Source organism: Glycine max, chromosome 9, assembly GCF_000004515.6.
Source record: "Glycine max cultivar Williams 82 chromosome 9, Glycine_max_v4.0, whole genome shotgun sequence".
NCBI classification, from domain to species: Eukaryota; Viridiplantae; Streptophyta; class Magnoliopsida; order Fabales; family Fabaceae; genus Glycine; species Glycine max.
The window spans coordinates 45,790,623-45,812,808 of record NC_038245.2 but is presented as its reverse complement, the minus strand read 5'-3'; the positions used below and the strand labels follow the sequence as shown (position 1 = coordinate 45,812,808).

The 22,186-nt window shown below is 31.0% G+C and overlaps 2 protein-coding genes across 5 annotated transcripts; both read left to right on the top strand.

Annotated features, from left to right (window-relative positions):
* The first annotated feature begins 2,003 nt into the window (after positions 1–2,003).
* On the top strand, positions 2,004–7,138 carry LOC100813721 (uncharacterized). 2 transcript variants are annotated; one of them, XM_006587644.4, is made up of 14 exons: positions 2,004–2,434; positions 2,505–2,638; positions 2,742–2,891; positions 3,202–3,319; positions 3,483–3,786; positions 4,241–4,454; positions 4,615–4,704; positions 4,876–5,131; positions 5,336–5,448; positions 5,913–6,017; positions 6,106–6,153; positions 6,258–6,368; positions 6,475–6,565; positions 6,652–7,138. In XM_006587644.4, exons 1-14 carry the CDS (start codon positions 2,179–2,181, stop codon positions 6,753–6,755), a joined length of 2,094 nt encoding a protein of 697 aa, XP_006587707.1. In that variant the 5' UTR covers positions 2,004–2,178; the 3' UTR covers positions 6,756–7,138. The 2 variants fall into 2 exon arrangements, with proteins under 2 accessions (XP_006587707.1, XP_014617831.1); XM_014762345.3 differs by having other exon boundaries at positions 2,419–2,434; positions 2,732–2,891; positions 6,652–7,134.
* Positions 7,139–10,600: 3,462 nt separating this feature from the next.
* On the top strand, positions 10,601–18,976 carry LOC100817452 (protein RFT1 homolog). Of its 3 annotated transcripts, none has more exons than XM_006587642.4 (16): positions 10,601–10,886; positions 10,983–11,042; positions 11,155–11,234; positions 11,331–11,425; positions 12,244–12,392; positions 12,565–12,716; positions 13,593–13,711; positions 14,207–14,370; positions 14,533–14,607; positions 15,203–15,274; positions 16,536–16,673; positions 17,110–17,265; positions 18,211–18,263; positions 18,344–18,522; positions 18,636–18,720; positions 18,797–18,976. In XM_006587642.4, exons 2-15 carry the CDS (start codon positions 10,988–10,990, stop codon positions 18,694–18,696), a joined length of 1,548 nt encoding a protein of 515 aa, XP_006587705.1. In that variant the 5' UTR covers positions 10,601–10,886; positions 10,983–10,987; the 3' UTR covers positions 18,697–18,720; positions 18,797–18,976. The 3 variants fall into 3 exon arrangements, with proteins under 3 accessions (XP_006587705.1, XP_006587704.1, XP_003534407.1); XM_006587641.4 differs by having other exon boundaries at positions 10,602–10,872; positions 12,235–12,392; XM_003534359.5 differs by having other exon boundaries at positions 10,603–10,886; positions 12,235–12,392.
* The last annotated feature ends 3,210 nt before the right edge of the window (positions 18,977–22,186 follow it).

Genomic DNA, 22,186 nt, shown 5'->3' with positions numbered 1-22,186 from the left:
CGCAACGCAACTACGCAAAGCCTGCACCTTTCTTAATTTCTTAAAAATATAATTTCTTAATATTTTATTGGTATTTAATATTATTTAATATATATATATATATTAATAAATTTATCTTTTTCTAAATATTTAGTATCATATTAAATATAATTACATTAAAATTGAGAAAAAAAATTAATTATATTTTTAATTAAGCAGGTATTATCTTCAAACATATTTAAGCCCATTGAAAATTTCCATGATTTGTTCCTTATGTGTATAAATTAAAAAGAAATTAGTAAATATAAATTTATAATTATTTAAATTTAAATTCATTAAACTTTTGCATTATAAAATATTTATAAAATAAAATTTTTATTATTTTATAATTTATTATAAATAATTCATTATAAATAAAATTTTGTAACTATTATGAATATCTTTTAAAATTAAACATATTGATGATCAACCTTTTCATGGGATTATTATCATAAAATACAATATATCAAATATTATAATTTATTAAAGTAATTTATCATATATTTTCTTATAACCTGTCTATTTTATATTTATTAATATTTAAATAAGTAAAAAGAATAAAATATAAAATAATTAACTTAACTTTGAAATCATCAAAGATATGAGTATAATTTTATAGCATATAATCATAATAATTGTTCTTAAAATAATCATAACAATAATGTGAGTAAATTTCACATTTATATAATTTCTCACTCACATAATCAATGTGAAGTAATGGGTAAAAGTATAACAATAATTGTTCTTAAAATAGTCATAACAATAATGTGTGTTGTTTTATTTATTTGACTTATTAATGATATTGTTTTTTTTGTTTGTCTTTGTAGATGAAATTAATGGGTAAAAGCATAACAATAATTGTTCTTAAAATAATCATAACAATAATGTGTGTTGTTTTATTTATTTGACATTGTTTTTTGTTGTCTTTGTAGATAAAATTAATGGTGATGTTGAAAAAGAATAGAAAGTTGTTCTGGATTTCACAGTCCATGACTCTAATGTTTAATTTCAATCGTTTAGAAGTTTATTTTTTATGATATTTAAATTTCAATTATCTCAATGTTGAATGTTTATTTTGAAGACTTCAATCACTTTAATATTCAATGTTTGAATTTAATTTAGTTTGGTTTTTATATTGGATTTTATTTTAAGTTGTTTGGAATAATTTTATTTTATTTTTACAAAAAAAAAAAAGTTGAAAAGTGGGTCCGTCCGCATAATCCACCAATCCGTGATGGGTCGGGCCGGGCTGACATTTTGTTAGCCCACACAAAAGTGGACCGAGCTAAACTAGCTTATTTTTAGCTCAACCCGTTGCCGGCCAACCCACGTGAACCGGACTGACCCATTTTAACAGCTCTAAATTTTCTTCAATGACAAAATGGATTGGCCTACTTATGCTTGGTGGGTTGAATATCTTCACTCGCCCGGTTAGATGATGGACTACCACATTAATCATTGAAAATGTAATTTAATATTAGATTAATCATCGAAAATATAATTTAATATTAAATTAATTTTTAAATATTATAATTTAATAATATAATGATCTCACCAACTTTATCATATAATGAAATAATTATACTTTTTACATATTTAAGAATTAAATTAATTTTTTTTTCTTTCGAAGATTAAATTATCACTTATTTACATATTTAAAAATTAAAATGATTATTTATGCAAGTAAAAATACATTAAATAATAACACACAGTAAATCCCACAAAATTTAAACTAGGTTACAGTTTAATCTTCCCTATCAAACAAGCTAAATAATTTTTATCTCTTCCCTCTTTCCAATTTATTTTTTCTCTATTAAACAAAGTTGAAGTCTTTAATATGTTATATTTATATTTATTTTATTTTTTGCAGGCCCCCCAAAAAAATGTTGTAGAAAAGCAACGAATGGTTGAAGATTTTCAAAGCTATGCCTAATGGAGAGGATATTTTGTAACAAATGGAGAGGATCCTTTGGATATTTTGTAAACAAACAGTGGTGGTCGCGAACATCCTTTTGATTTTGGAGTTATTATGGTCAACAAATTTTCTATCCGCCACAATTATAATTTGTAATGTTGATAATAAAATGCAGAGCCTCGAATTTTTGAACCCAAGCTCTCTCGGTACCTGGATACCTCCCTGCATCTCTTTCGCCTTGCCTCATGGCTCTTCTCACTTTCCCTCACTTTTCTTCCCATTTTCCTTTACTTTCTTCCCATTTTCCCTCACTTTCTTTTTCCTTCCCAAACACTCGCTCCTTCTCTTCAACTCGGCGCTACTGTTCGATGAAGGCAACTGGAACGGCCATTCTGTGGTTCAAGCACGATCTTCGAACCGACGATCACCCTGCGCTCCTCGCAGCCTCCGCATTTCCATCACTCGTTCCTATTTACGTCTTCGATCACCGCATTCTTTCGCGTGAGTAACCAAATTTAACGCACTGCGATTTCTGTTTCGAATCTCACCAAAGCGTTTATTGGCGCTGCAGGTTTTTCCGATGAGACGCTGGAACTGGTTCTGCTTGCCGTGGAAGATTTGAGGAAGTCGTTGAAGGATCGCGGTTCCGATTTGGTGATCAGATTCGGCAATGCGGAAAACGTCATTCAGCAACTTGCAACAGAGGTTGTTACTTCGTTAGTTACTTACTTAGCATTTGCTTGCTTAATTTACAATGCATTCATGTCGTTACTTTTATTAAGTAAATTCATCGATCAGGACGGAACAGGTCAAAGCCACTTGTGTATTTGCGGAACAAGAGGTGGAGTATGAGCTACGTTTCATCATAGATGTGGTCAAGCAGCGTTTGAAATCCGTCAGTGTTCCACAAGGGAGTCCAAGGATTGAATTATGGCGAACTCCATTTTATGATATAAAGGTAGGTGCTAGGTTGTTACTTGTTAGTGACTGACTAGTTGTGTTTGCTACTTTGCTACGTTCATTTGGCTTGGTTGAGTTGATAATATAGAATGTTTGAACTCATGTCACTGAGGTGATTGTTTTGCTATTTTAGTATTTCTGCCATGTTTGAATTTGATGGAATCACTATTATTGTTACTATTACTATTACATTGGATCTGCAAAATGTTGAACTCATGTAACTGAGGTGATTGTTTTAATTTTTGAGTAATTCTGTTGTGTTTGAATTTGATTGATTTATTAGTATTCTTACTATTACTATTACATAGGATCTGGAAAATCTTCCTGCATCATATGATGAGTTTAAGAAACTTCGACTCTCTGTGACTACACCACTTCAGTTGTCAGTGTCAAAGTTACCTGGTGCAGAAATAGAACTGGACTGGGGTGAGTTCTGTGGTGGATGAAAATTCTTTTCAGGATGCTTTGCTTTGTTGTTATTGTCTTTTTTCGAAAGATTATTGGATGTTACCTTTTCTATTGAATTGATTTAATTTCCTGTACTTTATAATGTTGCAAAAAGTTATGTAATAATTGTTCATTTAATTAGGTGTTCTTCCTTCGTATGACGACATAAAGGGATTTTTGACTAGCAACCAACAGAAATCAGGAGAGAAATGGAGTTTAATGAAGGAGACATCAGCTGAAACCATTTTACGCAGAAAAGTATTGAAATCTGGCAATAACATTGAAAGGAGTTCTAGGTTTGGGCTAACGCAATCAAGGGAACGCAATGGATCTGTTTTTGTGACACAAAAAGGAAATATTGTAGGAGGTAGTACAAACAATGTACTGAATGCATTGGCTGCATATCTGAGATATTTGGAGGGAACAGCTCGTGATGACTGGCAGGAGTATGCAGACAACTTACCTTTTGAATTTTTTGTTTTTTTTGGTAAATTTCTTGAAAGTATGGGGGCTGAAAGTAATTTTTTATAGTTGGATTCTCATTATTCTCTTCATTTTAAGGAAAAAGCGTTCTCAAATATATAAAAGCTTCATAATGTTTCCCTTTTTTGGTTTTCTGTTTCTGTTTTGTAAGCATTTCCTCTTTTCTTTTATTACGTTCTATTTCCCTGTATAGTAAGAAGGGATAAGAATTGTTGTGCATAGCTGTGTGTACCTCACATGCAGCAATGCTCATAGTCTACTATTTGGTCTGTTCCACCTAGGTCATTGTTGATTACTGATTAATTCATTAAAACTCACAATGTGTTCCTTCTCATTGTTCTCTAATCTCTACAATACTCTTGTCATAAAATGAAAATTACATGTCATGAGATGTACTTTCACCTTAAATTTGTGCAGGGTACATGAAAAAGTGCGTGCTTCTGAAAGTCGGAATGGAGCATCATTTATTGGACTTTTTGGCCCTGCCCTATCTCTTGGCATTATATCTAGAAGAAAAGTACATTATGAAGCTATCAAATATGAGAAAGAACGAAATGCAGGTTTCTTATCACCCTTTGGATATTCAGCTGCCACAATTGCAGCAGCAGTTGATGCTGTGTGCTCAATGGAGGTGCTAGTTATAACTTTTGAGCTGTATTTGAGTAAAAAGAATGTTATGTACCTTATTGATTTGGCTATGTTTTATCTGTAATACCAGGGTACTTGTCATGACCTTTTTCTTTTCTTCTTTTATCAAACAATTTATTTATTTATATTTTTTGGTGTCATAGTGGTATTGGCTTCTGGCTTTGAAAAATCAGAAAAATAATCACGGAATACACTCAACACGGATATGGAAATGGAAAGGATTTCTTATCCAGGTATTCAATTGATAGACTCGGGGTCATTATTTGATTTCCCATTAAGAACCCTTTTCCATTCAATTTTCTTTTCTCAGTGAAATGAGTTAAGAACCTGAAATACTTAGTACAACTTAAGTAAAATATTTATAAAATTTCCTGATAATTTATTATTTAAATTGATATTCACAGTATTCAGTTGCTGGTGAAGATGGTCCTGCTATTCTTCTTGTGCATGGTTTTGGTGCCTTTTGGGAGCATTACCGTGACAACATACATGGTTTAGCTGAATCTGGAAATCGAGTTTGGGCCATTACTATTTTAGGATTTGGCAAATCAGAAAAGCCAAATGTTGTATATACTGAACTCTTGTGGGCTGAACTATTGAGAGATTTTATTGTTGACATTGTGGGTGAACCAGTTCACCTTGTTGGCAACTCAATTGGCGGTACGAGTTAAACATAATTGGGTACCTTGCCACAAAAAAATTGTGTCCTTTTCAGTTTTCACACATGCAGTATCTTGGTTCTTGTATATATATATATATATATATATATATATATATATATATATATATATATATATATACCTGTTTGTTTATTCTTCCCTGTTGATGATTCAATCATTTAATAATTACTTTCACCTACTCCAGGTTATCTTGTTGCTATTGTTGCTCGTGTTTGGAGTGATTTGATCAAATCCATTGTCTTGATCAACAGTGCAGGCAATGTCATCCCAAGATATTCATTCATACCATTGTCTACAGTAAGTGTAACCAAGAACAACTCAAGTTCATACAACATTTGTTAGATAATATGTTTTTTCTATTGGCTTTGACCAAAAAATTGAAATTTGCTTCTTCTTGCCATGGTAAATTTTTGCTGCTATTGATATGTTGTCAGCTAGTTAGAATTGTACAAATGTGTCCATTATACCCTGTCTTTTTAATAACGTATCATTTGTTTATTGCTTCCATTAGAAATCAGATTCCCTAGATCTTAAAATCTTAGTCTTCTCCGGAAATGTATCATGATTGGATAGTTTTCTTGAATAGAGAGAACAGAGAAGCATCTAAAAGTGCATAATGTAGTGGTGAATGAGTCTTAGAAGTTGGGATTTTGTTATTTCTTCAAACATTTCTTGCCATAATTTGGCATTGTTTTAGTGTGAATACAACATAATTAGTTTATTCTATTTTAAAATTTGCGTTTTTTTATGTACTTATGAAGATTCAGGATAGACAAACTTCAGGGGCTTCCTGGTTGGGTTCTCGCATTCTTGTATTCTACTTGAGGCTAAGAACTCAAGAATTACTTAAGAAATGTTATCCAACTGTAAGTGTAATTTTTGTTGCTAATTTTCAAATCTCATAGATTTGTTATACATTTGTTTTGATGGTGACTGATTCTGGTTGCTTTGCAGAGGGTTGAAAGAGCAGATGATTTTCTCATAAGTGAGATGCTAAGAGCAGTCAGTTTTCTCAACTTTTAGAATCTAAATTATTTTTATTGCACCAGCAGGTTTCGCATTCTGATACATATAATTCTTTTTGACATCTCCTTTACATATTAAAGTCATATGATCCTGGCGTGCTTGTGGTGTTGGAAAGCATCTTCAGTTTTAATCTTTCCATACCTCTTAACTTTCTTCTTGAAGATGTCAAGGAAAAGGTCCTAATTATACAGGTATTATAACGAGGATATGAAACATTATGGGGAAAAATGAGATGAAATAATATCTTTGAGAAATGCTCTGATACACATATATTGTTATTGATTTCTTTATTGTTAGGGGATGAAAGATCCAATTTCAGACTCCAATTCGAAGGTGGCCATGCTAAAAGAACATTGTGATGGAGTTATGATTAAGGAGTTAGATGCTGGTAGGCTGGTCGCTAGAGTTTTATATAACAAGGTGTCTCGGGCTTTATTTCAAATTGATCCATTTTTTTCTTTCTTGAAACTACAGGTCATTGTCCACACGATGAGGTGCCAGAACGAGTGAATACTATCATTTGTGAGTGGATACTTGGTGTGGAAAGTAACAACATTTTGGCAGAGTGTGCAGTGTAAATTTTATTGGTATGTAGCAACTGCCAACATGGTAATTGTCCAGCGCATATTAATACACCAGTACTACGCTTTGTTGGCAGTTAATTGGTAACTGGATTCAGCACAAAGTTAATCCAACAGCTGACAAGACTGCAAAGAAGACATGTACATGTTGCGCTGTAAATTTGTAGAGTTAGCATTCCTGCATTTTGTTATGTAATCCTCCCATTTATTTATTTATTTTTGGTTCTGTTCCCTTTCTGTGTTATTAGTATGTTGTTATAATGGGTGTGAATATCCAGACTAACCATGCAGTGTAAGTCTTCGCACACAAAGCCTAGACACTTAAACCTATCCCAAATTTTATACTTTTATCCGATTGCAACTTACTATTTAAATTATCTTAAAATAATTATTTTAAAAGTCAACATAATAATAGTTATGATTAGATGACTGTACTACACTGTCGAATAATTCTTTTTCTATAAACTTATCTAGCTGATGGGATTTGATTATTTCTTTTGGGGTGCCGTTGCATATATTTTCCATAAAAAAAAAATTTGGGGTACGGAGCTGTAACCAAATATGATACATAATTTTCAAACATGTAATTTAATAAAATTTAAAAATTAGTTTAATTAATCAAATATTTTTTCTGATGATGATTTCTAAATATTCTATTATAATTAATGTTAATTGGAGAAATATAAATATTCATTAAAATAGTTAAGAGAATCGGTTTTTACTCAATAAATAAAGAAAGAAAAATGTTTTTATAAGATATGCATCATAAAATAAATAAATAAATAAAAACACGTGGGTACCAGAAAAAAAATGTATGCATATGTTATATTATATATATGAAAAAGAGAAGAAACATCTAAAATAAATTTGGCTAGCAAGAAAAGTGAGAGTGTTGCATATTCACTAAGATGGTAGGTTTTGCTTTTGTTTTAGATCAGATAAAGTTCCACATAACAAAATCCTTATCAATTGTTCAGATTTGAATAATTTAAGATTAATCTATTTTGATAAGATTAGATTTTACTATACAAAATCCTTATCAGCCTTATTTTGAATTTAGTTTTGATTTAGACGTTTAGATAAGATCTTATCAATTAAGTATTTTTTCTTAAGCATTATAATTTCCTATTGGATTCAGTCTGCTTGCATTCACTATAAATTGCAAGGTGTCTATCCTGTCTAGACCTGTGACTCAGTCCTACAAGGCTCATAACATAATCTTTGAGCTTTTTAATTAAAGTCAATACTTTGTGCATTGAAATTTGCTAATTATTTTCATATAAGTTCATTGATGTATTGAAAAGAAAAAAATATTTTATAACTCAAGTGCTTTACAATTGTTATAGAAATAACATTTCAAATTATTATATATAATTGTCTATATTATAATGTATTAACTATCAAGAAGGAAGAAAGCAATTTCCACAATGTAAACCTTTGAAATATACATTTTGCATGTTTTTTAATTAAAGTCAATACTTTGTGCATTGAAATTTGCTAATTATTTCCATGTAACTTCATTGATCAATTGAAAAGAAAAAATCATTTTATAACTCAAGTGTTTTACAATTGTTACAGAAATAACATTTAAAATTATTATATATAATTTTCTATATAATGTATTACTCACGAAGAAAGAAAGTAGTTTCCACAATGTAAACCTTTGAAATATACATTATGAAGTGCTCTTTTGCTACTGCAGGTAAGGCTCCTAAATTCTGGATTTTGGTGTCTCATGTTATTCACGGTGTTACATTTAATTTTATCACTATTAGTTCAATTTTTTTTTTCTTTCTAACAAAGGAGTATTTTTGCTGATTGTGTATTTGTCAGTTATTCATATATTAGTTTGGGTGTGTATAGCTTATGGTTGGAAGCACCAACCATGAATGAAGACAACGTGTTTATCAGAATTTTTTTTTTTAATACTTAATACAAGTAGTTTTCAGAACGGATACATTAGGATAGATGCTCATATAATATTTGGTTTTTGTCTACTTTTCATTAACAAGAATATGACCTACATTAAATAATGACCATAGTTTTTTGGTCCAATGATGCCCTTAGAGAATGATATTAGAAGTTTCTTGCTTATTTTATACCTTTTGAGATAGCTATGTTCGTGTTTGTCTTTTGGTACTTTCTTATACTTCTTATTTCTTATAAGTTCATGTTTGATCCCTCTTGGATTGATATGTTCAATTTCCATGCAATATTAACAACAACATATGCTACCATCTACTCTTAAGTTAATTCAAAATTTGTGACCAGTAATTCTATCCTAATCATTACATAAAAGTTTTGAAACATAGTATTTAGTTACCTTGGCAAATAATTAACAAAATAAAATTAACATTGATATTTTTACACATTATGCAAATGAATCAATTATGTTGATAAATATTTACGATAAAATTTAGGTACTCTTGCTTTCAATAATTGTTTACAGTACATTTTTTGATATGAAAGTCTAAAGAAGAATAATGTCAAATATTATAATACAAATTTTGTTGATAAATATTTTTAAAGATATACATTTGTGCTGACACTAATCAGTCAATATTTAAATTTATGATTACATAAAACACTAGTTTGTTAATATAATTTATCATTAGATAACACTTTATCACGACAGATTCAACCATAACTACACTTGCTATAGACTATACATTGACTAACTTTTGTCAATTTGGGTTGTAAGTTTCTTTTGAAAAGGGTTTGTAATAACTCTATTTGGACATCCAAATACAATTATGGTGTTTTGCTAATTTGTTTTAATAAGCATAGTTATATTTAAGACAAAAGATTTGATTAAACTCATTTTTTCAATATCATAACTCTGTCTTCTTGACTATATCGTTGACGGTCAATCTTAATTGTGTTATATACATTTATTTTAAAAGACAATCATTGACAATATTTTGCTTTTTAAAAAGTCAATCAATAATATATTTCTCTCCTAAATATATAGTTTTAATTAATTATTCATTTCACACATATATATTGTTAGTCAATTGATATAAAAAATGCATAGGTATCGGCATTACACACAAATGTCATACTAGTTTTCTAATGAATGTAAAGACTGGATGTTTAGGAGTTGAGATCAATTCGGCTAAACCTGTTATTCAATCTAATCAATCTTTTTTGAGTTGGGTTTTCAATTTTTTTACATACCTAATCCAATTTGCTCAATGTTGGGTCAAGTTTGGTTAATTAGGTCTCAATATTTTTAAAAAAATTTAAACATTTTTAGAACAATAATTTATTTATTCTTAAAGTTTTGAAGTAAATATTAACTAAATACACTCAAAAGAGATTAAATTGTAACAATATTTAGTTAAAAAATTAATAATTTCAATGCTAATATGATATTTTTATTTTATATAAAAACAAAGTATTATATTAACATAAAAAAATATAAATAAAATCAAAACAGAGATAAAAATAATGAATAATTTAATAATAAATTATGTGAGATAAAAATTAATATATTTTTATATTTAATAATTAATTTATATATAATAAAAATTTTAATTATATAATATGAGTTGAGTTAGGTTAAAAAAATAAAACATAATATTCAATCGGTGTATGATTAAATTTTAATTAGGTTAAGTATGATTGAAATTAATCCTAATACTTAAAAATTTCACCGAATATAATATAAAGATAATTTATTTTTGTTGTAAGCAGCAACATTTTTTTTTCCTTTTTTCTCATTCTACTTTTTTTAAGTATACATCTTGACGAGAGAGATGTTTTTTTTTTTTGAAGGCCAAACAACAGAAATATATTACTGACAGTAGAATGTTACACAAGGTGTGCACAAACTATCAAGAAGAAAACAGTACAAATAGTAGAGAAATAAGAAAAATAAGACCCCATGCTGCAGGTTCTCACGACGAGAGAAATGTGACTTTTCTAAATTGTATTGTAGCAGCGTGCGTGAGTTAGTAATTTCGCCAAACACCCTTCCCGCAGAAGTCTATGAACCTTGAGTTGTGGACTTTATAATATAATTCTTCAAAATCAAGCGCTTCCCATTCATATAGTATCGCCTCATCGTGACCGGAATTCAACGGAACCGCTTCTTCATCCTCCACCGTCCTGGGTAAGCTAAGCTAGGTATTTCACTCTCTCTCCAAAACGTACCAGATACGTCTACATTGCCAAATCTAACGTATGTTCTATCTGATCCAAGAATCATTTTCATTTCCGCAGCTGCCATGTCGAAGGATAAAGACGCTACCAATCTCTCACGCACCTTCAAGTACCTATTAGGTCAGCCAACGCCGTCTCACCAATTTACATTTAAAATACATTCGTTAGACATCTGATATGCTTTTTTATTTTGTACTATTATCACTGACAAAGCTTTATATAATGAATCCAGCTACTCAGTTCTTGTCAAGAGGAATTCCATTTATATTCAATACATGGATTGTAAGGCATCTTACTCAAGAGGACTATGCGGTAACTCTTCTGTCTCCATCTTCCCCGTGCTTTACTTCTAGATTTCTTTATTTGGTTCTCATTCTGACTTGCATCATAAGCTTTTCTTTGATCCAGCTGTATGCAGTGCAGTTTCATTTGCTAGTCACATGTATTTTATTTCTTAGCCGGGAGGGCTTTCGACGAGCATGCTTGCGGATGGACCTGAAATGGTGATCCCTTATGCTTTTCTAATTCTATTATGTACATTGAAAACTGACTGAATAAGAACAGCTGTTTGTCTGTAAGTCCATTAAACTAGCTTATTAGTTAGAAGAGAATGGTTACATAAATAGGCGAAATAAGATTGTGTAGAGGGCATTCGGTGTATTTGACAGGTTTGTGAGTGAATGGAGAGATCCTTTGTGAAGGGGAAACCTTTGGGGAGACTTCTACTCTCCATTTTCTGTTCTGTTTTGCAATGATACGGGTTTACTCTTTTGATTCTTTCTATCTAGTTTCCATTTTTTTGACTTCCTATGATCCTATCATCAAGTTAGTTTGGTTTAATTTAGATTCCCTGCTCAAATCTTCCTTAGTGTTTGGGCTTCTTCCATGCTTGATGATGAGGGATTTGTTAGTTTTTTTTATGCCCCTTTGATTATGCTTGTATCATTGTGGGCTACTTTTTGCAACATGATTCAACAGAAAATGAGTTTTGTGTTAGGTTCAAAGCTACAGATTCATAGATGAGTACTGACTGTTTTATGATGCTTTGGGTAAACTGTGCTACTGGCTGGAGAATGCATATGTGCTGAAATTATATTTAAAAACCTGTTTATAGTTTGGTTGAAAGATCTAGTAAAAAGTTCAATTGAGGCTTTCAATTCTTTGATAGTTTAGAATACTGTGTATTTAAAAAATATTATAATTCCAATAATGTGAATTAAGGGTTTATATCTTTCATTTATTTTATTTTTTTAATTCTCTTTTGCCACACTTGAGTGAGCTTCATTTGTAATATGTATTTTTTATGTGATAGTGATGGCAGTTCAATGGGAGATGTTGTGAAGCTGATGAAAGTAGTGTGGATGAGTTTCCCACTTGGAATATTTATTACAATTGTAGTATGCCTTTTTGTCTTCTGGTGGCAACAAATAAGTTATTCTAGTCCACATGGGCAAGCTATCTTGATCAATGGTAATCAAATGTAATTTTTTGTCATCTCTATACTTTTTTTTTCCATTTATGGTTTTTTCCATAATCTTATCTCCCTTCAAAACATATGAAACCAAATATCCTTAAATAACTCTTCAAAATATCAAATGAGGTAAATTTTGAAATTTTGAGTGAATATCACTTGTTATTCCAGGTTTTGCATGCATTTTGGAGCTCCTGGCTGAGCCTGTGTATATTCTTTCACAGAACTTGGTCTTGCTTGAATTACGGCTGATGGTCGAGACTGTAGCTACTTTGTCACGGTGCTTGACAATGTATTTTCTAATTGTAAAGCAAACTGGAATGGTAAGAGCTTAGTTATACTGAGCCATAGATTTTGATCCTTACTTTAGTTATCGTTAAGCAGACAATCAGTGCTTTTCCTGTTATTCTTGTAACATGCTAATGACTGATTGATTATTGGACTGACTTTTATTTTGCTAGTTACTGTTGTTTCAGCAAATTTCTGTTTCTGTTGATTTTCTTTTTTGTTTACTAACATTTGTTCATAAATATTGGAACATTGGAACACCAGACCAAGGGTTATATTCTTTTTTGCTCATTTAAATGATTCATTTGTTACTTTCTTGAATCTTGATGAATTGAAGGTTGTTCAGATGAACCAGACATGTAATCCAATCACAGAAAGTGAATGTTGTGGAAAATAGAGAAAACAACTACTACACTAAAAATAAAAATCAATTTGGATATAGATGTTTTCTTCATGTCTAGAATTTCTAAGGGACTGTTTGGTTAGAGAAAATGTTTTTTGTTTTTTATTTTCACTTTGTTTTTGGTTTTTTGAAGTTTGTACAGGAAAAAGTGAAAACAAAAGACAATAAAAAGTTGTTTTCATTGTTTGCTATACTAACTTTTGAAAACATGAGTGAAAACAGAAGCCGTTTTCATAAACCAAACAGCCCTGATATTAGTACTATTGAAATTTGATTTGAATTTTTGCTCACACACACACACAGATATGTATTTGATAAAAAAGTCCAAATAAAAAACCTTTAAAAATGTTTAATATTACTTATGATAATGCTGTAATGGATTAACTCACTTATAAGCTTACGCTATTAGGTGGAGATTCAAAATATGTTTTGTATTTCTAAGTTCTAACAGATACATCCATGTAAATGTAAATATGCAACTGATTCAGAGTTAAATGACCATTTTCAGGAAAAATCAATCATATTTGCTTTGTCACAGTCTGCATATGGAGCTTGCTTATTTCTTGGTTATTGGGGCTATCTTTTGCTTTCCCAAAAATTTAGGGTTTCTTACCTTTTTCCATTCAGGTATAGCTATTTTATTTTGTCATATCATAAATATCTCTACATGGTTGTTACCTGATATTTTTTTATCATTTTCTCTTCCAAAAGGAGATACAGTGAATTAATAATATTTTGACTGTCTGTCAATCTGAAACTAGATAGTCACTTATGGAGAAGATTCTTAGGAATTATATTGGTTTTGCTCTAGTTAACTTCACGGAAATTAATTTTCTGCACTAAGATGCTCTAAGCAATGGTCTGATGAGCCTGCTTAGAATTAGAAATATACGGCTTGATCTTCTGAGGTCATTGTGAAGGGATCATGTTTGCCAGATGCTACCCCCTGTAATATTTCTTGCTCATATTGATTTTTTTTGTTTCTCCTGATATATGCCTCTAGTTTACTGTAGGTTGAACCGTGCTTAATTTCATGTCTATTTCTTTCAGCCTTATTTTCTGATGAATGCTTGGTTATAATTATAACAATACCTGATTTATGTGTAAATTAAATTTTTGCAGAGAAGGAAAAATGATTGATTTTGACCAGCAGTTGTCCAAGATGTGTATACTATTTACCTTTCAATCCTTTCGAAAATTGATCCTTCAGGAAGGAGAAAAGATAGTACTTGTATGGTTGGATACCCCATATAATCAAGCAGTATATGGACTGGTGGACAAATTAGGTTGGTATTTGGTTTGGGTAATTTGTTTCATAAATCTTAATTATTATGTTCTAAATTTAATTGCATTATTAAGATTTAATGGTGTTTCTTATTTTCTTGAGAAACATGATGAATGTTACTTACTGACACATTTGTCTTTTTTTTTTAATCACCACCTTTCAGGTAGCTTAGTGGTGAGACTTGTCTTTTTACCTTTTGAAGAAAGTTCATATGTAACATTTGCAAGGTCTGCTTCAGGTTCTATTTCTCTCTTGTTTACTTTATGTTTGGACCAGAAAACCTGCATGTCTAGCATTCATTTAACTATTGTTTACTTCTACTTTAGTTTTGCTTCTTCCTTTTGTTTGTTTCTTCATATTGCATTTTTTTTTGGGTGTAATTCTTAATTTGCCCCTCATTTCTCTCTCCTTCATTTACCTGGGTAGTTGTGTTTGTCTATTAGGTTTAAGTATCAGTGCTCTCATATTATTTGACATAAACTATTACTTTAAGAAATTGATCGACCAAAGTCAGTCTATTAATGAAACATTCAAGTGGGATGTGCTTCAGCATATGTAACTTATATCACACCATGGGGAGATATATCTAATTATCTATTTTTATATAGTATATGTATGACATTCTTTCACAAGCATTAAGGTCTTGGTCACGATTTCATGACTATGTTAAGAATATTTTATCTAGACTTCTTTTAATTTTATGTTCTAGGCATATTAGACCCATTTTCTTTCATATTAAATAATAAATTTTAATGTTTTTGGTTGGGCATACAGCCATAGCAAAATTGTTTTCAATTTCACAAACTGAAATATGTTTTGGTCATTCCTGACAGGACAATATCCAGGAAAAAGCAAGAAATTGGGAAACAGCTTGACAGAATCCCTGAAGTTAGTTTTGTTGATTGGTATGTCTTTTCATTTAATTTCATATCTTTCCTGGATACATATTTCTTAGTTTTCCTGTTATTCAGTCAAAAGAAATTATTTCTGGTCCATATTTGAAGAAAGATGCAAATTTACCTGTATCTTAGTAAGACTAAGAATGATCAATGGTTCTGCAAAGATTGCAAAAGCAATGTTGATGTTAAGTCTTCCTCAACATAGTTCACTTAAGTTGTATCTAGACATAAATTACTTTTCTCTTCTGCAAATATAAGAAAACTTAAACCTATGTGTTTCTCTTATTTTCCTGTATTAATTTCTTTTTGTGAGAATTGAGAAAAAAGAGTGAAAGAAAGCTTGAATCTAACTCTTAGAGACTGTTACCCTTCCCGTTGGATGAGTATTGGGTGGACACACTAGACAGGATAGAATTTGGAATGTGTGCATGTGCATTAGAGAAAAGGCTGAGTAGTACTACTGTAGAAAAATGGTAGAGTTTCTTGTTTGGGCTTGTGTGGAGAATTCAAGGGGAGTAGATCACAAGAAAATAGCCCTAACGGCTAACACTAGAGGTAGAACCATAGAAAGAAGACCGAGTAAAACTATATGCCAAGCCATTAAGAAGGATTTAGAGGTCAACAATTTGGCAATGTAAATGAATCGCAATAGAACACTATGGCTTCATTTGGCTCATGCAGCCAACCTCATCTAATAGAAAAGGGCTTGTTTGTGGTTGTTGTTGACCCTTCCCCTTGGAAAAATAAAAAGAAAATAAAAGAAGGATATAACTATGTGAATGGAACATGTCACAAGCAAAAAGAAAACTATGATACTGCATGCCATAGGGAAGAGCCTTTTCACGAGAAACTGGAAAACATGTTGTCTGCTTGGTGATTGACATTTGTGAACATATAATTTGATACAAACAATAATACTAGATGATCCCGTAATGAGCATGTTATTTAAGGCATAGATCTGGTTTGCACAAAATTTGGAAAATTAGTACTTTTTATCATCGTAATGACAACTACACAACTTTTTTGGTCACAACTCACAAGCAACAATTATGAGCAGCTGCATGACTCCATCTGAGTTTAGGTGGCCTGCATAACCTTTCCTCTGTAAAACTCAAATTGAACCACTTATGCAGTTGTAAAGAAAGAGTTGTGTAAATAGCTTTATTTTTGTTTTCCACACCTGAAGAGATGTTTCGGACATGTTATGCCTTAAATTGCATATTTTATTGTTTCTTTGTGGTATAATATCCAGCTTTATGTTTTGCAGGCCTTGTTTTTATGGCATTTGGTCCAAGTTATTCTTATTCACTCATTAGATTGCTTTATGGTGAAAAATGGAGTGATGGAGAAGCATCAACTGCCCTCCGCTGTTATTGCTTTTATGTCATTGTTTTGGCCATGAATGGTAATTTTCCTTGTCTCTTGTTGCTCATTTTTTTATTCTGCTAGTACATCAATTGTTTGCAGGTTACAACCATGACATCTCATGTTTTTAATTCTTCATATAATGTAATTTTTTTGCACACATTGTTTTATGGGTATTGTCTTAATATAGGAATTAGTAAATTTGTTAGATAAGCTCTATTAGCAGTTAGGCCCTGTTTGGATAAGCTTCTCCATATGCACTTATAGGAGTGGAAATAAGAAGGTAAAATGCATTGAACTATTTGTACTCTTTTATGTTTTTCTTTCTATAATTCTAAGCCAGTTTCTATCAAAATGGTAGTGGGGGGGGGGGGGGGGGTGTATATATTTTACATGTATTTCCCTTGTTTATGACTAGCTAACTGGTGATCAAATTCTTCATTCTCATAATTATAATATTTCTTTCCTTGCTTCAGGAACCTCTGAAGCCTTTATGCATGCAGTTGCAACAGAGAGGCAACTCAAGCGTTCAAATGATTCACTACTTATATTCTCTTTGATATATATAGTTTTGAATGTCATGCTAATAAGGTTGGCTGGGGCAGTTGGCTTGATTTTGGCAAATTCTCTTAGTATCCTTTCTATTCCTTACAGTTATTTATTTCATGCTATTTCACAATTTACATTTGTTTTTTCCTTATGGAAAGCCGTGTGGGTGCTCAAACATTTTAGTTATTACTTATAACCCCTATTGGTCAAAATGAAGGTTAAAAGAAAATATGATTTAAATGTGAAAGAGATTATGACTGAAAATAAATAAAGGGTATTTATCACCAAAAGGATAACAATAAATTGAAAGAGAGAACCAAATAAAGGAAATATTCCATTTCTTGGGCTAATTGTGTATTTTACTTATTATTTTAAGATATTTATTAACATGCTGAATTGAATTCCTTTTCTCTTTTGAATCTTGCATCTAAAATGCAGCTCAATAGCAAATAAAGAATTGCCCTTGTATACCAAAAATAAAAGGGAATGTAACAACCATTACTTGATGATTTTGTGCCTGTGAGAAACAACGAATAGGAATTTGTGTATTCTGTTATTAGCATTGGCTTTTCAGCTCTTGATTATGGTGATTGAGAACTGTGTGTAGGTAATGAGAAAATTTCCGGTTGCTGCGTATTTATATGATCTCTATGTTCTATATTATGGAGGCATAGACACGTTAGATCGAATGGCTGTTGTATTGTCTAATAGCATGTTCCTGTCTCTTATCGTATTTTTTGTCTAGACAATTAATGCTGACAGCATTTGAGCATACCAATTTGTTATTTCACAGCTAGACTCAGTAACCTAGATACTTCTGCATAAGCTGCTAAAATCTAGTGTCATTATTAGTTCAACTATTACTAGCATACCAATAAGATAATATTGTAGGATTTCTACAAATGTTCCCTGCGTTGATCTCCCAAGAATTTTGTGTTCCTTGTCAATTCAACCTTTGATTTCCATATTTAATTTGCAACATTTGTGGAAAAGAAAAAGTCTTCTATGGTTACTTGACTCGACTAAAGATATGACCTTGAGGATTTTATACTCTGCTACATTCATAAAGAATTACTTCCAGGTATGGCTATTAGCTTTGATATGGCTGACTGTGATTTGATGCTAATTCTGACCCCGGATTTCTTAATTTTTGGTCCACAGGGATCTTCTTCGTTTTCTTTCTGTGGATGCTTGCCGTCAGGATGGATTACTCTGTTACTGTCAGGCGTAATCACTCTTGTTTCTGAGAATGTACTTTTGGACCGAGATAATTTCTCGCTATCATTTATGTTCCATCTCTCTGTTGGGCTGGCTTGCTTCTGTGTGTCATCATATGTGATGTATATTCTTCTTTCCTTTATTTGTTTATTTTTTTTACTTCTAAGATCCTGTGTTGAATATATTTGTTTCTTGTTTCCTTTTTTAATTAATATAATTGTTTTTGGTCTTTTAGTTATTGCCGGGAAAAACCTTTCATCAGAAGAATTATTCGCTTTAATGATCATGTGGACTGAAGATTTCTGCAATATAACTTTGAGGTGAGTCTTGTTTCTATGAAACAACTAACTTTTTAAGATTTATCCTTCGACATGATAAATAGCAATTTTGATGCAGTTAGTGAAGATGATGGATTGTCGGTTAGTTTTCTATGGGCTATATCCTAAGCAGCAGAATAGTGGCAGATGCAACCTCACTGGTACAAATTTTGGTATATGTATAATATTTACATTAGCCATGTTTTTCTATAAACTATTGACATAATGAATTCAACATGACAATAAGTTCTTTGTGGTTTCTGCGGTGTCTATTTATCTAAATTCTTGGCGATATTAAGCAGAGTGTATCGTGTACGGTATACATAACAAATTTGGATGTGACGTGTATAAAAAGAGAAAAATAACGTTCTCTATTGTTCCTTTATTTCTTACCTGCATACTTTCTGGAAGGTTTCAAATTGCACTTCTTACGGGGGAATACTAGTGAATATGTATTACATTTAATTTCGAGAAAATAAAAGATTCCGCATGCGCGTTTCATGGTTGTGGTCATAATGTTTAAAGTTGAAAAGGTCATTGGATTTTCCTTGTTGCTTTCTGTATTAATAGAGATTCGGTATAATTGCGTTTCATTTTGATTTTGTAGCTTAAAAATATTAATTGTTTCTTTTCAATCACAATGATAAAAAAAATCGACAAATTGCACTTATATTTCTCAAGTTTTAACTTAACTAGGGTAAATTAAATGGACACTCCTGTAATTCTTTTAAAACTGACACAATATTTTAAGGCCCACTGTAATTCTCCTTAATTGTTTAAATATATTACACCATTTATTCTTGTTATTTGAAAAACACATTATACTATGCATTCTTGTAAGGGGTTGGTGTGGAAGTTAAAAAGGTAAATATATAATTTGAAATTTCAATAAATTGGAGAGTATCAATATAATTTGTCCATAAAAATTATACTCGGTATGTTTCTCTTATTACATTATTTTAATATCTCTTAATTTATATAAATTGGATGAGATGTGTTAACAAGAAAAGTTTAATGAATATGTATGGATAGTGTAAGTCTGAATTACACAATCACCTAATTATAAATAACAATTTTTTTTACTTTTGAGATAATAATTGTAAAAATTAATAAATTTATTATATATGATAATTTCTAACGAGAAAGATACACAATATAACAATACATAATATTATGAAGTTATAAAAATTTAGGGAAATTTAATTATGTAGAGTCTAAAAAGAAAGAGGCATCTAATAAAATTTCATTAAAGAAATACTTCATCTGGCCTTTAATATAATAAAAAAAATGTTTTCTTGGTCTCAAATATAAAAAAATTCTAACTAATTTTATTTTATTTAATATTATTATCTCTAAAATATCTTTTATTTAATTTATGTACTAATTTCAATGATTATTTCTTATTCTTGATATAAGTTCTAATGAAGGATAAATTAAAAAAAATATTTTATAATTAAAATTTATGAAATTAAATATTATTAACTAATTTTCTTAATTAGCATGTGATATTTTTTTTCTTATATTTAACGTCAGTACGGGTATAATACTATAATTTGACAAAAATAAACATGACAAAAAGGGTGGCTTTCTATTCACTAAATGGAATTTCTAGACATAATACTTATAAAATTGTTAAATCCTCGTATCGTGATTGAAAAATTGGAGAAAAAAAATGGACTTGTGAGGAGCATAGATATCTGTCAGCGAATCTGTCATATAGGTGAGTCCGAAATTACAAAAGTCAAAACCAATCCACGGAAAGCAAAACAGTGGTGAAGGGAATTGCTAGAAAGAAACAAAGTTGAATTCATGGGACACCCACCGCCACGGGCGTGTTTGTTGGCCTCCAATGTCACTAGAAATTATCAACAATGGTAATTATAATCTTTGAAAGCTTAGAAGAAGAAAAAAGTAGAAAGAGGAGATGAAGCTTATGATTAAAATGCAGACTAGGATTTTAGACTAGTATCCAACCACCAAAACTATAAAGTAAGTTCCATCTTCTAAAACAGAATGATGTTATTTTTTGAGTTTTGCTTAAGAGGTTGGATTCTTTGGTGGACTTCACTACAGTTTGGTTTTTTGCTTCATTTTGCAACATTGCATGGGTGCCTCTGACACATGTTCAGGGAAGATAGAAACACCAAGATTGAGATCACACACAGCAAAAGATAACTAAACTTTTGGTGCCAATTGTTCAACTTTATCGTGATAAATATTTTGGAATATAAGCTTAAACATACTTATGTCGTTGATTAAGAAAGTGTGCGCGCGGGTGGTGCTCGTTTTAGCGGCTTAAGAACGAAATGGTAAAGGACATTTTTGTTCTAGTAATTATTTAATGAGGGAAAACATAAAAGGAAAGAAGCATGACACTCCTTGGTCAATGAAGTCAAGCCATGTCAATTCTCAAAGATATGAGAATCAGAACAACCCAAATAAAACAATTTAAGTGTTACTTGAACTTCGGCATAGTGGCAATCTGAATCTCCACATGGAGGTGCTCCATTTTCCCTTTTCCCTCGCAATGTTTTTTCATTTTAATATCTATTATCTATCCAAATTTTGTGCCCTGATGCATTAGGATTTAAAAAAGGAAAAAGTAAAGAAAGAAACAAAACGAAATTGTATCCAAAATGTTGATATAAGCAAGCTTGAATGTCATGCAAAATGAGCCTAGTATTAATAAAATGCTGAAGTTAAGAAATGATTCATTGTGTTATTATGCAAAAAAAAAAAAAAAACACACACACACACACACTGGACTGGCATCGACATTATTGACCAAATATATCAACATGAAAAGGAAAGCTGAAGATATGACAAATTTTTTTAACTTCATTGAGATATTGAGGGAAAATTCCCAATTCTCTCTTGCCTCCCCACCCCCTCCCAAAAAGAGACTCTAAATTCCACTAGTATTGTGCTTTGTCACATTACTTTAGAAGGTCTAAATCATTTGCCTGTCTATTCATCTCTTCTAATACTCGCAAATAACTAGCAGTGCTCTCTCATATATTGTGTTAAAGCATCTTTTTTGCAACAAACAACATATGAATATGATAAAACATGACATGTAATGATTATAATGGGACCCTATACTCTCAAGTTCTCTTGATAACTCTGCTTTAGTTAAATTCACCTAAGGCCTCATAAAGGTTCACCAACAACCAAAGCAAAGGTTTCAAATTCCTCATCACTATGAGTTATTGATCACATGGATCTATCATCTATCTCCTAATTATCCTCTCTAACTTTTTCTAATTTGCCAACAAAAGCCTGGTTTATTTTTACGTGGTACACAACTGGTTTTTTTTCTCCCTTTAACTTTGTTTTCAATTATAGGTTAAGTTGGTTGTAGTTAACTTCCATCCTTTTCAATGTGATCTTTTATTTTTGTTTCTCTCGTCTTCATTTTTTCCTTGTCTTTTTTTTGGTGGTGGATCTGTGGTGGGCCTGCTATAAGTCT

What these genes read in the sequence shown, in the direction of transcription:
- LOC100817452 (XM_006587641.4), top strand. Translation starts at nt 10,988, where the DNA reads ATGTCGAAGGATAAAGACGCTACCAATCTCTCACGCACCTTCAAGTAC. An exon ending in CACCTTCAAGTACCTATTAG is followed by an intron (nt 11,043 to 11,154) that starts GTCAGCCAACGC and finishes TAATGAATCCAG; the next exon opens with CTACTCAGTTCTTGTCAAGA. An exon ending in GATTTTGGCAAATTCTCTTA is followed by an intron (nt 17,266 to 18,210) that starts GTATCCTTTCTA and finishes ACTCGACTAAAG; the next exon opens with ATATGACCTTGAGGATTTTA.
- LOC100813721 (XM_006587644.4), top strand. Translation starts at nt 2,179, where the DNA reads ATGGCTCTTCTCACTTTCCCTCACTTTTCTTCCCATTTTCCTTTACTT. An exon ending in AGAAATAGAACTGGACTGGG is followed by an intron (nt 3,320 to 3,482) that starts GTGAGTTCTGTG and finishes TCATTTAATTAG; the next exon opens with GTGTTCTTCCTTCGTATGAC. An exon ending in TTAAGAAATGTTATCCAACT is followed by an intron (nt 6,018 to 6,105) that starts GTAAGTGTAATT and finishes GTTGCTTTGCAG; the next exon opens with AGGGTTGAAAGAGCAGATGA.